The sequence below is a fragment of the Apium graveolens genome, chromosome 3, assembly GCF_009905375.1.
Source record: "Apium graveolens cultivar Ventura chromosome 3, ASM990537v1, whole genome shotgun sequence".
Lineage (NCBI taxonomy): Eukaryota > Viridiplantae > Streptophyta > Magnoliopsida > Apiales > Apiaceae > Apium > Apium graveolens.
The window spans coordinates 20,056,661-20,074,001 of NC_133649.1; the positions used below are offsets into that span (position 1 = coordinate 20,056,661).

Genomic DNA, 17,341 nt, shown 5'->3' on the forward strand with positions numbered 1-17,341 from the left:
TCATCCAAACCATCAGCTGCCCAGTCATTTTCTTGTATAATGAAATCCCTTTCCTTTTGCTTGAGCAACTCAAAATACTTCTATTTATAATCAACAGGCTCAAACTTCTTTTTGTTGGAATCTGACTTTCTACACTCACTGGCAAAATGCCCTGCCAAGCCATATTTGAAATACTTGAATTTGGATTTATCCACCATGTTTCTATTTGGCTTGGCTGCTCCACAGTTCTTTTTGAACTTGAGCTTGGCAAATTTTCTGGAAAGAAATGCTAAATGCTCATCAATATCATCCATGTCATCTTGGCACAAATGATCTTCATTCTCAGCTACCAGCCCTTTACCCTTATTCTCATAGGCCTTTGAAGTAGACTCAACAACTTCTACCTGCATCTCTTTCTCTTTCTCTAACTCAGCAACCAGTGCTATGGACCCTCCTTTCTTCCTTCCTTTCTCCATCCTCTCATATTACTCTATTTCAAGCTCATAAGTTTTCAGGATGTCATACAGTCTCTCCAAAGTAAACTCCTTGTAATCTTGAGAGTTTCTCAATGAGACTGTCATTGGTTTCCATTCCTTTGGAAGAGATCTAAGGAACTTGAGATTGAAGTCTTTTGTCTGATAGACTCTTCCATGCAACTTCAGAGCATTTAGTAGTTTTTAAAATCTACTAAAAATGTCAGTGAGAGACTCACTATCTTCACCAATGAAAGTGCTCATATTGTTAAATTAGCAGCTGCATCTTATTTTCCCTTACTTGCTTAGTACCATCACAGATAATCTGAATTGTGTCCCAAACCTCCTTGGTTGTTTTGCAGTTAATGACGTTATCAAACATATCAACATCAATTGCATTGAACAATATATTCATGGGCTTCTTGTCTTTCCTGATTTGCTCAATATCAGGATCTGACCATTCATGCTTAGGCTTGGGAACTGATGGTTCATTCCCTGTTGTAGCTCTCATTGGTACATGAGGATCTCTCTCTATGCAATCCATATAGGCCTCATCTTGAGAAAGAAGATGTAGGTGCATCATCACCTTCCAGTGGTGATAATTGTCTTTGTCCAGAAATGGAATCTTAACTCCAACATCCTTCTTATTCATCTTGTTGTTTGTTGTGATCTTTAAACTCTTTGTACTTCAAGAGCTTGCTCTGATACCAATTGTTATTCCCTAAAAATACAACAAGAATTACAGAAGAGGGGGTTGAATATAATTCTGGCTCCTTTTGAGATTTTTAAAACTGTTCTAACTCAATAATATATAAGTGTTTGATTTGCAAAGTGCGGAATGAAAGAATTATATAAATCAAGACACAAGTAATAAAAACACAAGTCTTTAAAACTTTCTGGTGGATTTGAATGTATATATATATATATATATATATATATATATATATATATCGAGAGAACCCTGTGAAGCTTGAATAACTATTAGAGAATGTAGTTATGTTCTCAAATAGAAAATGGTATACAAAACATATTGGCATACAAAGCATATTTATGTTACGATATTAAACAATCAATAATATAAAAATTTGATAAAGTTGAATAAGGAGTTCTTGACACATTTTTGTTCAAACAACCAACCTAAGATCATAAACAAGCATAATGTAGGTTGAATTCCACCTTGTTTATAAATACCCTCAATTTTATCCCATTCTTCTTTTTTAAGACCATGCTTGTAATTAGAATCGCTTAATTTCAAATGAGTAAATGATCTAGGGTAGTAAAGTGCACCATCAACCACAATGTAGGTTGAATTTTACCTTGTTGGAACATCTTGGTGCAACCCTTTTTTCCTTTCTAAAGCAACTTGTGTTATATAGTCTTTAAATTTTTCCTTCCTACCTTACGAACCTTTAATATACTTAACAGATTCTCTGATTTTAACAAATGATGCATCAATATCTTTTAGACCTTCTTGCACAATCAAATTAAGAATATGTGCACAACATCTAATATGAAAGAACTCTCCCCAAAAAAGCAAAATATTCCTCAAGTTTAGTTGTGTTCCCAAAGTACCAATAAATGCATCATTACTTGAAGCATTATCTAAAGTATACTAAATAATTTAAATTTCAGGTTCCATTCACATAATAACTTATATATTTTATCAGAAATAGTCATTCTCGTTTATTGGGATGGCATGTATGAAAAATTCAGCATTTTTTTATGCAAAACCCAATCATCGATTATAAAATGAGTCGTGATAGTAATATACCCATCAGTTGCAACAGATGTCCATAAATCAGATGTTAAACATACCCTACTGCCACAACTTTTCAACATGTTCAACAACTTTATTTTTTCAGTTTTGTAATTAAGTTATATATCATTTCTCAAGGTATTTCTACTCACAAATGTAACTCTTGGATTTGCATATAAAAAGGCCTCTCTAATACCCTCGTATTCGATAAATGAAAGAGGTACATTATGTCTTACCACGACGTCGGTTATCATATCTCTGAAAATTTTGGGATTAAACGCTCCATAATGCACCAACAGAGATCATTTGCTCTTTTAAATTATCATTTGCCTAATATCGAAAGAGGTCACACAATTTTTTTGATATTTCAACAAATTTCCAGTCCCGTTTGATGAGAGTTGTAAGTGACTGTATAAGCGCACTTCTTGCACTTGGCTATATCTGGCTTATCTCCACCACCTTTAAAGTGGTCAAATGTATCACAGGTTTTTGACCATTTTCTTTTAACGCCCTTGGCCTTCACTTTTTCGGGTTTCACAGAATTTTCCATTTTTGGTCCGGTTTCTGCATTCTCCATCTGGTCTGCCTCATCATCACTTAATGATTCATATTGATGTATAAAAAAATAAATTTATTTATAAAAATCAAACATAAATGCTAATGAATACAAGATTTGAAGTAATTAAAAAACTATGTATATCGGAAGAACTAATTCAAAATGAAATCTAATGAGTTGACTATAATAAGAAAAAATACCGGATCATTTGAATTTGGATGTTCATCCTCGTCTATGTTTCTCGATTCACAGTGTTGGCGGCTGTGGCTCTAACCTTCGTATGCATGTGTGTAAGTCTTTAGTCTTATGTTTATTATTTTATGTTTGACTGTGTGTATCGGTACTCTACAGTCTACTCACAAGGCCTAAGTCTCCAACCCAACCCATAAATTATATTGTGAAAATGATTGATAGTAATGTAAAAATAATTGTATTGTGAAAATAATAACTGTATTTTGTGTATCAAATATATGTTCCAGAAATAAATTTTAAAGTATATTAATATATTATTTATTTATTTATTTATTTATTTATATCGTGTAACTCGTATCGTGTCGTATATCCGAGGGTTAAACACAAACCGACATGAGATATTTGTCGTATACTTTCGTGTTCGTATATTTTCGTGTCATGTATCTAAAATTCAAAACCAAACACGAAAATTCCATGTCGTGTGAAAAATTGTCAGGTCTAGAGATAGGGCTTACTTATGGATCGTCGAACAAATTAAAAAATTGCTTGGCCACAATCCATAATTAGATTACAACATTAAGTATGTGGCATAATACTGCAAATCGCTCGGCCCACTACTTAGCAGCTATCGGCCTAAACAACATGGACGCTATGCACTATTTTCTTGAGCCCTTTGATCGTCTCCGGGAAAAAATGGATCTTGACATGGGCTTTGGGCCACCAATCCACTGGCTACAGATTTATCCTATCCTGGATGCCCCAAGTCATGTTCGTGGCTTATGCAGCCAAGGGAGCTAATGAGCTCGTAGCTTATGTTTCTGTAGCTAAAGTTGCTCAAGTAGCCTCCTTAACAGAATAGAACTCGTTTTCAGCTACTATTGTGGAAAGGAGTTTAGAGAGAGAACCTTTTCTACAGCACATTTATGTCTTATTCTTCTTGGTTGAGAATATGTGATTGGTCAAATATTGGCTTGTTATTGAGTTTTTTGGGCGAGGACAACCGCGTACATTAACCTGAGACCGTTGTTCTTCAACCATACCCGAAAAAGGCTGTAGACGAGAGCCTGCAACCACTATTGTCAGGTTACTTTTATTGTCTTGTATTCTAACTACTCCTTTAGGATACTGTTTTTTTCCTTATATTTTTATTGTCTTGTATTACTGCTATCCATTTAGGGTACTGTTTTCTCTTGCCTGGTTAGGACTGTATGTGGATGGGTTTGACTTCTAAGTTTTTGCTTTGAAGTGTTACCAACATAGTATATATGAAATTTTTTTAATTATGAAGAAAAAAGTGAATACTTTGCCAATAATGAGTTCTGGTACGTGTTAACTGCATATCGTTCATACAAGATTGACAAAAAACAATGTGCAATTTAAAAAACTACAAACTACAAGCAAATAAATTATTTTGGCAAAAAGCTAAATTATTATATTCAGGAAAAATAAATACTGCTAAATATCGCCACAAAAGAAAATTTTTATTTCCTTGATCAGTTACAAGATTGACAAAAAACAATTTACAATTTAAAAAACTATAAACTACAAGCAAGTAAATTATTTTGGCAAAAAACTAAATTATTATATTCAGGAAGAATAAATATTGCTAAATTTAGCCACAAAAGAAAATTATTATTTCCTTGACCAGTCTTAAATATAAAGGTACATCGCAAAGTCATGCAACAATTATAAGATCATTCTATTGTCTTCAAAAGCTTAATTTACATTAATGTTTTGAATTAATTTTACAATTCACATGTATATGTTGTAAGGAACCACATCTATCTATTATATATATATATATATAATACAATAACAAGGGGGTTTGATGAACAATTTAATTAATATGATGAATATGTCCCTATTTAATATCTATATAACATTTATTTCATATTTATTCTCACAGTTAATATTTGTTAGTTGACTATTAATATCTATATAATACTTATTACTCACAATTAATATATATTAATTGACGCATCATTAATATCGATATAATATGTATTTCACATCATCAATAATTTATTAAAAATTATTAATTATTGTATAATTAATATTTAAATACATACGTCAACATATACATACATATACATACATACGTACATACATACATGCATGCATACACACATACATACACACACATATACATAAATATATACTCATATATTATTATTTATCATCAATTTAACATCGTCCTTACACATACACACACACACATACATACATACATACATACATATATACATACATACACACACATACATGCACACACACATACATATATACATACTCATATATTCTTATTTGTCATCAATTTAACATCATACTCCAACACAATGAATGACCAAATATTATATTAAATTATATGAAATAAAAAATAAAATAAACAATTTATACACATATGTACGATTTATACTTCACTATTAATAATTATATGGAGCAAATTAATTCATCAGACAATTTTACCCCTACATTAATATCTATATAATTTTTAATTCACCTCGTCATTATTTATTTATTAAAAATGATCAGTTATTGTATAATTAATATGTGCATGCATATATATATATACAGGGGAATGATCAAATACAAACTAAAATTAAAATAGAAACTAGGAACCAATATAAGCCATTAGATCTACCTAATCTAATGGTCCCACCTAAATCACCCCACACAAGTGCACACCTTCTCACACCCAATTTCAGCTTTTCCCCTCCGTTTTTAATTTGATTTTTTCCGTTAAACAGTAAGTTTTTTTAAAAATCCAATTTCACTATATTTTTCTACATCTCTCAACGATCGATTTGCATATCATATGTGTTATGTTTTGAATTAATATTTTAAAAAAAATAATTTGGAATCTAGTTTCTATTCTAAGTTGGTTTCTATTGGACTAGCCCATATATATATAGAGTCCTACTCAGCTACAAACCTAATTAAAATAAAAACTAAAAACCATCACTAATTATACTTACGAGAATCACTAAAATCTACTGGCTACTGGAACAATACTGATTTCATTTTAGTGATTGCAAAAAAATCACTAATATGTATTAAAATAATTACTAATTTGTAATATTGAAATCACTAAAAAAATAACTATACATATGTGTGTATCATTATATATTACATCACCACTTCCTGCACCCTTGGAGCATCACCATCGCCTACACGTGATCTTCTTCTGCCACAATTACCTATAATAGCTCTCACCTGTCATACAACTCGCCACCTCCATTTCTTAATTCTAGGTATCAAAATTAGAAAAACTAAAATCAAAACAGTTCTTCAATTAGTGACGAAATCGTGACAGTTCTTCACCAACACTTTTAATTCACACAACCACCATAATGGAAATCGCAATATCTCAATTTTAAAGGTGTTTGGTACTCAAATTCATATCGATTAGTGACGAAATTAATGTTAATTACCGTATGATGATATATATATACAGGCTTGTATGTATATGCATGTGTGTTTTTATCGATGGAAGAGGGAGGAGGGGGGGGGGGTGGACGGCAGAGAGAGGCAAAAAATGTCGGGGAATATCAGGTGAAGGATCTAGATGAGGGCAGGGTATCAGGTAAAGTATAAATGGCTGGGCAGGTGTATAAGTGGGTGGGGTAGGTGGAGGTTTTTAGTTTTTATTTTAGTGTTGATTTCTATTTGATCACTAACCTAGACAAAAGTTCAGTGGAGTCCGTGTCTTATTTGGAGACTTGGAGTCATGTTTATAGGCCGTTAGATTGGATAAAATGGACGACTCATATTATATTATAGGTGTATAAAATAAAACCTAAAACTAACTGTATTACTTTACATATATCAAGTAGTTTATTTTTCTTACTCAATATAATTTTTTTATCTCTAACTTTTTATTTATGCATAATAACTTTTTTTATCATTTACTCTACATCAATATATTACGCTATAACTTTTATTAGGCTAAGTTATGCATTAAGACTCTATTTTTAAATATAATTTTCAAATATTATTTGTTTATTTTAAATTATATTTTTTATTTAGAATTTAAAGTCCTATACTTTATACATAAAAAATCTACAATATGTTTCGTACTTTATTTTTTTAAATATTTCACATAATATTTTATTCTGCAAGTTGCATTATATTTTTTATTGAGGTTTAAAAGTACTACATGTTATAATTTTAAATACTACACTCTATTTATAAAATTCTACGATTTGTTTTGCATTATATTTTTTAATAGTTCTTTCACATAATATTTTATTTTACAAATTGCATTATATTTTTTTTATTTAGGATTAAAAGTACTAAGTTTTTATTTATATATAAACCCTTTTTTTTGTCATTTACTCCACATCAAATATATTACATTATAATTTTTATCAGACTAAGTTATGCATTAAAACTCTATTTTTAAATATATTTTTCACATATATGTGTTCTGCATGTTAAATTATATATTTTTTATTTATATTTTAAAGTACTACATTTTATTTATAAATAAAATCTACACTAAGTTATGCAATATATTTTTTCTAATATATTTTTAACATAATATTTGATTTTGCAAGTTGCATTATATTTTTTATTTAGATTTAAAGTACTACATTTTATAATGTTAAGTACTACACTCTATTTATAAAATTTTGCAGTATGTTCTTTCTTTCATTTTTTTAATAAATTGTTTTCACATAATATTTTATTCTGCAAGTTACATTATATTTTTTATTCGGGTTTAAAAGTATTATATTTTACAATTTTAAGTACTACATTCTATTTATAAAGTTCTACAATATGTTCTGCACATTATTTTTTAATATATTTTTTCACATAATATTTTATTCTGCATGTTGCATTATATTTTTTATTTATAATTAAAAGTACTAAATTTTATAATTTGAAGTATTACACTATGTTTATAGAGTTGTACGATATGCTCTCCACTCTATTTTTTAAAATAACATTTTCACGTATGATTTTAATCATGTTACAATTTAAACTACTTTACTACATTTACAAAGTTTAGCACTCTATTTTTTTAATATATTTTTAACATAATATTTATATACATATTACATTACATTTTTAACTTATGTTTATAAGTAATATTAATCATGTCTCTCACTGTACCCCACAATCTCGACAAAAATGTAATGGTAGTTATATAGGTCTCCAGGTCTCCAAATAATACTGGTCTCCACTAGGGATGGCAAAATAATCCGATCTGACGGATATCCGATCCAAAACACGAAATTTTGGATATACCGAACCTGATTTTTTGGATTTGGATTTGGATATGGATTTAATTTTTAAACCCGAAATTTTTTGGATTTGGATTTGGATATTAAGTATACCGATCCGAAACCCGATCCAAAATTCGAAACGCTATCCGAACCCGATCCGAACCCGAAATCCGAAAAGAAACCCGAATTATTAAATATATAATATATATATTTATAATATTATAATGTGTAATATATGTAATATATATATATATTTATAATAATTTTTCGGGTATTTTTTGGGTTCGGGTCGGGTTCGGGTATGGATAAAATTTTCGGATTTGGATATGGATTCTGTAATACCCGATCCGATCTGACCCGATTGCCATCCCTAGTCTCCACTGAACCCAATTCCACTAACCTCTCTATATATATATGAGAATGATCAAATACAAACTAAAATTAAAATAGAAACTAGGAACCAATCTAAGCCTAATCTAATGGTCCCCCTAAATCACCCCACCGAACTACTCTGCACCCTCCCACACCCAATTTCAGCTTTCCCCTCCGTTTTTAATTTGATTTTTCCCGTCAAACCGTAAGTTTTTTTTAAAATCCGATTTCACTGTATTTTTCTACATCTCTCAACGACCGATTTGCATACCATATGTGTTATTTTGAATTAATTTTTTTAAAAAAATTATTTAGTTTCTAGTTTCTATTCTAAATTGGTTTTCATTGGAGTAGCCCTATATATATATATTAATAAAAAGACACACACATATACATAATTTTAATTTATCATCAATCTAACCTCATCATGAAATGGAAAATATTATATTAAATTAAATGAAATAAAAAATAGGATAAACTATTTATACGATTTATACTTTAGTATTAATCATTTGATGACATATAACATATACTCCCACCGTAACATAAGTTGTTAATATCGTTCTTAGACACAGAGATAGAGATTGAAAACATGAATTGTGTTGAAGAAAAATTAAAAAAGCGGGGGTAAATTTTGGAGTCATTATAAAAATAATATGATATTTTAGGAAATGTTAACAATTTGTTAGAACATCAAAAAATAAAAAGTTATTTGTACAGAGAGTATCATATGAATGATATGTCATTCAGTGAGTAGACTTACAATACCCACGTCAATTACCTGTGTAGTATGACTCATCAATCACATTTGTAATAGATAAAAACATTAAATAAATAAACAATAAATTAATAATTATTTTATATTTAGAGTGATTAATATAAATCAGGCACTTGTATTTATTTTACTTTCTAAGTATTAACGTGTTACAAATATTATTTAATTATGAATTGGGAAAAAATGTTTGCCAATATAATTTTCTGCAAATTCACCATTGCAAATATACCTCAATCATTCGTGCTCATATGCATAAAAAAATAAATTATTCATTTATTATGTAACAACATAAATATATCGTCAACAATTACAGCGAATCTAGAGTATCCCCGTCCGTGCATTGCATGCACAGGCTATAGAGTTAGTGTTATTAATAATTTAATAAATTTATTAAATTTTTAAGCAACATCAATATATATTTCGATCCAAGTTGAATATTGCATCAGTTATATATTTAAAACAAAGTGAGCTCAAGCAAAACTATTTTATTAATAGAGAAATCCAGTGCTGGCTCTTAGTTTTGTGTTGCTTCTCACCTACACACCACGTTTCAAAACTAACAAAAAGTTTCCAGAAGCACAATGAACTTGACTAAGAAATACGTTACAAAATAGGATGGTAAAAGGCAAATTCAGGAAGGATTACTTTTTGTAAATATACTCCTGCGATGGCAACATAATTAATAGATTGAAGGACCAAACTACATCAACCAACCAGCCTGTATTTAATCTTTACCCTCCTGCACACCTGAAAATCGATTCCAGAAAATATTAACTACTAACAAGACCAATAAACGAACACTCTTATACTCATTCTAAGCACAAAAAGTAGAATATGAAATGGTCCACTTGACAATTCTGCAGCTCCAAACCAAGTTTAGAATTCCCCTACGGATGAAAAAATGATTTGAACAATAGTTCAACGGTTAAGGTCCAGAAGATTCTGCAAAATTTAAGCTCAAATGCAAGTAAAAGCGAGAGAAACACACGGAAACAGAATGATCATAAGTTATGCCAGGTGATCTTTGGTTAAAGCGAGCATTAACTAATTTCTACTTCTATATAGTGGAAAGTGGCTTAGGCATCTAGAAAATAAACAAGGACACGAAAGAAGCAAGATACTCTTAGTTATAAAACCGAAATAGATTATCCAACATCTTCTCATTTCCTGTGAACTAACAAGATCTACCTATATTTAAATGAAGACCTATCTTGTTAAGATGACCAATACTTGAACAAAGAGTGGCTAGGTTATCTCAAACAAATTTCTGTAAATCCTTAATTAGAAATGACAGAAGGTAGTTGAAGCCAAATCTTCTTATTACATATGCTGATATAGTGATATGTAGAGAATACACTTGCTTAAAATACCGTTTGAGTCTTTGGGATACCTTTCATCAAAATATCATAGCAATTAAGTTACTTCATTAAAGACAGAAAATAGAGGCTAATATGTTAATGCAGAGAGAAACATAAATTTAATGAGAGAAATGTGGGAATTCCAAGCCAAGGAAATTACTCTTTCAAAGGTTGTCTGAAGGCAAAAAAACATGCTCCCTACATTTTAAAGGTGGCCTTGGCTCTTATTATATTTAAATAGCCTAAAAAGAAAAATCACATATTTATATCACGTTCCCAGGAAGACAGGTCAATTATCATCCCACAGATCTTTCAACCCCACAAATATTTGGTAAAATAAAAAACAGATAAAGCAGCAATCTTTCGAGAAGGGATTTAAAAAAAAATGACATCTATCTCAATATTAATTTTGGCTAAGATCTGTGGGTGTAATTCAATAAAATGAGAATGAACTCTATACTAACCTCGAGAGTCAAGAAGAAGACGAAGCTGGCACTTCTGGCAGGGTGCTTGACTCGGAAGTAGTCTTTGTTGGCGGGAGATATATTTGTGCTTTTTTCAAAATCTCAGCAACAACCCAGCGCTTGTGCTTGCTCAACGGCCTAGAAGGATCCAACTTAACCTGAAATTACACTTTGAATATATAAAACAAAAGGATACATGAATTACACTACGCAAGTCATCGTGCCAAGTTATAACACAAAAGGATACATGAATATATAAAACTATAGTGGTGACTCTAATTCAGTCTCAAGTATGTCACTGGCTGCTAGAGCTGGCCAAATGTGCGGGTTTGAACCGCACACTCGGGACCGGTTCGTACGGAAACCCGTAATTATTCGGCCCGAATCGGGCCGGTTCAAACCCGCACAATTCGTCAAATTAGTCGAGCCGGTTACGAATATAATACTGAAAAACCGGGACCGAGCCCGGCCCGGCACCAACCCGCACTACTCGAGCAGAAGGCGGTAAGTATTTTCTGTGTCATTACTAATTTTCCCTAAAATTATAAACTCCACGAATTATATACGTCATAGGAAGAGGAAGAGCATCATCATCGTCAGTCAAATAACTCTCTCTATCTCTCGACCATCTCTCATTCACATTCACCTTCATTTCCTTCCCATTTACTCTCTTCTTCTTCTCAGCTTCGATTCGACCACCGCCGGGGAAATGAAGGGCCGGCCGGAACCACGGCGAGGCACCGGAAGGAAGAAGACGGCGGGGAGAGAGGTGGAAATGAGGAGGGAGAGAAGATGAGGTTAGGGTTTAATGGCAACATTCGATTCGACCACGTCAAACATATATGTATGTTTGTAAGTAAGTGTGTTTTATATGTACAGTTTAACAGAAGTGAAAGACTCTAAAGTGAAAGGCAGAAAGAAGAAGAAAGAAAGAAGTGTGTTTTGAAAAGCACGCACGGCCCGCGAGTTAACCGCACGAGCCCGCACAATTCGTACGCGGTTATTTTCTTGTGCGGTTACGATTTCGGTTTCCTCGATTCGAGCCCGGCCCGAGCCCGGTTCGTTAATTAACAGGCCGGTTCAGTGTTACCATTTCGAGTGTCCAACCCGTGTGCGGCCCGGCCCGGCACGCACGGACCGCACAGATGGCCAGGTCTACTGGCTGCACCCATTTAATACTCAAAATGTCATACTAGTTATAAAAGCTTTGTTTAACTCATTAAATAATCTGATGTAATTTATGAAGCCTTTGTCGTGCCAATCCTTCTCTTTCTGGAAATTAAACATTTAGCGAAACATAACTTAAAATTTATTAGTGACTGGAAAAAAATTGTAAATTCTACATTTTGTACAAATTGGTCATCGGTTTCTACTTGAGCAATAGCATAATTAGTTGCTCTAACAGCCAAAATGATGAAGAATACCATGTATCAAATGTGAAAGCAACTTTTTCTTAAATGGCTACAGATGTAGATGAATTCTGTCTTCAACTTACCATCTTATATGTACTTAAAGTCTTAAACAATACACGAAAAATCTAAACAATCAAAACACGGAAAGCACAATTGTATGTCAATAGTAAAATATGCAATTATGTACAATCCAGTTCAATATTAATCATGCTTTAGCACCAAGTCAACACACGGTCGCATTACCAGTAAAAGACAATGAAATGATGGTACAATGATGTCATTCATACGCACACAAGAAAACGTGATTATCACTTTACCATTGGATTCGAGATCTAGATATTATGAAAATAGTCAAGGAAATACTATAATGATTAATGATAGCATGTGGCCATATGGCTCACAGCAAGGTTTTCTCTATACATAACTGATCGACTATCAAATTGTAATCCAGGATGGTAACAGGTTGCCATACACTTAAGGACTAAGATCTTAAAAGTATGGACTAAGATCTTAAAAGTATTTTCCGCAACATCAATTTTAACCAAACCACAAAGATCCACCCAAGTTCAGTAAAAAACATGTCATGTAAACAATGTTCCAAGAACACTGTTATAAGAGGCGAGGGGGGTTGAGAAAAAAAAAAGAGGCTGGTTCAAGCCCCCTCGCCTCGGGCAAGTGAGGCGGTGTTAGTGAGCCTGGCTACACCTCTAACTTGGGCATGACTGTAAGATTGCTGCACATACATTTGTCCTATTCACTAATAAAAAACTGTCTAAGATTAGAGAAATTCTATCTAACTTGTATTTATCCCTAGCCTTGGTTTAGCCAGCAGAGACTCTTTTCCTCCGGTACTAACAAAAATAAAGGGTTAAAGTTTAGTATTCAAATCACTAACAAAATTAAGCAGATTCTACATTGACAGTTGCGCCTGAAAGTCCGGGATACATTTGCTGTAACGGAAATGGGTATTGAATGATTGGGTGGTACAAACATCTTGTAAGCAATTTGCCTTTATTTTATCTCACGGGACCAAGTTTAAAAGCCATCAGCCCATCACCTAACGTTACATTCTGGCAACCTTTAGTGTAAAACTTAGAATTGTGTCAAGTCATATTATCTTTAGCTTTCATCTTGTTCACATACGCGGGGCGACAAAAGAGTATACTTTGTTAGCCTATTCACCACATGACCACAGTATGCCCAAAATATCATGAACCTTCAAAGAAACTAAAGAAAAACAGAAAAATCCTGACATGTTAATAGAATGAGAAGAGAGCATTGACACACATAGGTTTCTTTACTCTTTTATAGTTGCATTGTATATAATTTGATCACATTTTAAGAATCTTTCCATAAATTAGATTAGTTTTTCTTGATAATATATACCGTCAGCTGAATACATTGATAGATTGTAATTAATTACTAAAGTTCATGATAAAAATGAAGATGACATTGAGGCTTCAGCACTTTGCCGTTGATAGAATGCAAGGGATTCTAAGTATATTTATCTCAACTCAAAATCTAAAATAAGAAAACGAATAAGCATACTGTCCTGTTTTTATGTTTTTGATTTAAAATATGTTCTTTTGGTTGTCTGACCCACCTACAAACAACTTCTAATATAATGTTTTCGCTTAGACAGGTCAAAGAAACCATAATGCATATTTCTGTTGAATGACTAGTTACTCATCAATACTTGTCATATCAACAAAATTAACAAGTGTCCGCAAGTAATAAAATAACTATCTCTGTAGTTAACCATTTCCGAATTCCACTGGCCCAAAAAAACTCGAAAATATAATTAACAAATACCTGAATAAAGCGCAAAAATTATATACACTAAAGCCCTAAAACAAGGTACACCTCTCTATCAGGTCCTCATCATCCACATTACCTAGTTATCCAACAAACACTCTCAGTTATACTACATCTAGCACTAATAAAACATATACGCTATCGATAAAATTATACAACGTGCACGTAAAAGAGAGACGTATACTAACTCGATCACCGATGTTGCACTGGTTCTGTTCATCGTGAGCCATAAACTTGGAAGTCCGCTTGACGTATCGATTATAGAGCTTGTTGTGAAAGAGCCTGTCAACAGCTACAACAACAGACTTCTGCATCTTGTTGGACACAACCATTCCCACCACTGGTTTCATCTTAACCCCTTTCTCTTCTCTTCTACGCCTTGTTTTTAATTACTTCCCTCTTTTCAAATATCACAAGCTGTAAGTAAAACCCTAAATAAAACCCACACAATGTCAGATAATACAATTAATCACTTCATAATAATTAATCAGAACAGAAATTAGAGAAATGATAAACCCTAACATTTCATGTAAAAATTTAATTGAATTATTTACCTCTCCTCCTTTAAAATCAAGAGTCTTCGGGCTCTCTATTTAGGAAAAACCTAGCCGCAACCCGGAGTATTTATGGATGGCCCGATTCACTTTCTAATCAAATTAGTTTAGCAATTTTTACCATTAGTGCTTTCAAATGAATAATTCGATGCGTATCCGTATTCTGTAATTGTTGGATTCGAATACGGATAATATCCCTTCATTTCGGATACGGATATTATTCATTTTTTCTCGAATACGAATGTGAATATTTCGGACGGATGTCGGATTTTTTGAATTTTTTTGATGCCCTACCGTATTGACGATGATTTTATAACATTTTTTACGATTAAATTCAAATGATAAATTTATATATGTATAAAATATGTGTACAATCATGTAAAACTAGCTCTATAACCCGTGCGAGGCACGGGCATGCTATATTATGGGCATGCTCTTCTAAAATATTTTAAAATTTGTATACATGCTTGTTAAATAGATATATAGTATGTTGTGACTTGTGAGAAATTAGTTTTGTGTGTACAGTGACCTCTATTATAAGTATGAATTTTTCTGATTTGTATGTTTCAATAGCCCGTGCGAGGCTTAAACTTTTTCAAAACTCACGTATGAATTTATATTACATAAATTAAATATATGTTATGTTTTGATATTATCTTTTTTCTAATTTTGGATCAAATAACATATATATAATATTCGTAACATATGTACGTTTAAGTGTTTTGAATTTTGAAATTCTACAATTGGTGCTATCGAGCACGAACATTCATAATTATTTGACAATATCATATTAATCGATTAAGAAAAAATTTAGTTCATTTGCTTTAGTTGTCTTAATTTCTTATTTTTGGTTTGCAGTAATCATTATAGTGATTGAAAATATTTTTCACCACATGCTGAAAATGTGAATGAATTATTATTTTTTTAAAAAATAAATAATGTATTTTATTAAAAACGAGATAAGTGAGTTACATGATTATTGAATTTGACGGAAGTATATGCTGTGAGACCCATGATCTTATGAGCGGGAAGTATGTGTCGTCATATTAACGATTCTCAAGTTTGTTCAAATATTTTTTTCATAGAAAAGAAAGTTCTATATTTATTGTATCTAAATAAGTTTAGAATTTTTTAGCAATACATCACATTTAACCTTAAAAATTTCAGTATGGTCTTCGTTTAGATTTAATGTTCACCATTTTATGAAAACGATACTTTATTATAATAGTTTCATGTATTATCATAATAAAATATATATATATATATATATATATTTATTTTATTATAAATTATTAATTTTATATTGAAGTATTAATAAATATATGTAATAGTGAGTTATACTAATTAAAAGATGCATATTAAGTTAGATGTAATTAATAAATGCTTATTAAATGAAATAGTTAATAACATATAATTATGAAGGGTAATTTAGTAATTTTAATAGGTTTAAAATGTCTCATCCAACCCCTAATTGCTCTATTATATATATAATAGATTTGTATAAATGTAATATTTAATGCATATATACACACTATAAACTAATCGAATAAATCTTACATTATATATAATTATTTATTTTTATAATTTAAATATCATATACTTATTTGATTTCGGATTCGAATATCCAGGATTCGGATACAGATAATATTTGCTTAATTTCGAATACGGATAATATCCTCTTTTTCTCGGATACGGGTGCGAATTTTTCGGACGGATTTTGGATTTTTCGAATTTTTTTGACAGCCCTAGTTACCATATAGTTACAATTTTAAGACACCGAATAAAAATATCAAATTTCTTATTATTTTTTGGAGTAGATAAAATATATATATCTTACAAATGAGTATTTTTTGAAACAAAAGTTTCGGATGAGTCTTGTTCTCAATTTTTTAATTATAATTATGCATTATTTTAATGTAATAGTGAGACTTAGCAATGATGATTTTAGCAACCGAAAAAAAAAATCACTTAAAAAATTATTGAGGGATTATAAAATAAAAAAAAATCATGCATTTCCTCGATAGGCTAGATGGAGTAATATTTTGAGTAAAGGGTTGTGATCGATACCATTTATATTTACTTTTTTCCGAAAATAAAAAATAAATAATGCTTCTTTATTAGAGCATTTTTAATTACATGTTGGTATAATTTGAATAGAAAAAGAATTTTAGCTTTCCAAATTCCACGTTTTAAACATCAGCTACTTGATTTGATAATGATAAATTTGGTATTATTTCGGTTTTTGCTAAGCAATACAACATTTTGGTTAAAATATATACAGAGAAAAAACAAGATTTCTCAAAAAATTTGATAGCAACGAAATATATGATTAAAATACTGGTTTATGTAAAATTAGTAAAAAGATGAAGATTTTGATTAGTTTATCGGTTTAGGAACCTAAGTGAAA

At 31.1% G+C, this 17,341-nt stretch overlaps 1 protein-coding gene across 1 annotated transcript; it reads right to left on the bottom strand.

Moving 5' to 3' along the window:
* Positions 1-9,796: 9,796 nt before the first annotated feature.
* LOC141711929 (uncharacterized) lies at positions 9,797-15,077 on the bottom strand. The gene is made up of 4 exons (XM_074514655.1): positions 14,935-15,077; positions 14,569-14,811; positions 11,154-11,311; positions 9,797-10,078 (listed from the first exon to the last, which is right to left on the bottom strand). Exons 2-3 carry the CDS (start codon positions 14,728-14,730, stop codon positions 11,162-11,164), a joined length of 312 nt encoding a protein of 103 aa, XP_074370756.1. The 5' UTR covers positions 14,731-14,811; positions 14,935-15,077; the 3' UTR covers positions 9,797-10,078; positions 11,154-11,161.
* Positions 15,078-17,341: the final 2,264 nt, after the last annotated feature.

Excerpts from the sequence above, each read along its gene's own strand:
- LOC141711929 (XM_074514655.1), bottom strand. The coding sequence starts at position 14,730 with ATGAAACCAGTGGTGGGAATGGTTGTGTCCAACAAGATGCAGAAGTCT. Across the intron at positions 11,312-14,568 it reads AGTGCAACATCGGTGATCGA|GTTAAGTTGGATCCTTCTAG; the intron begins GTTAGTATACGT and ends GTGTAATTTCAG.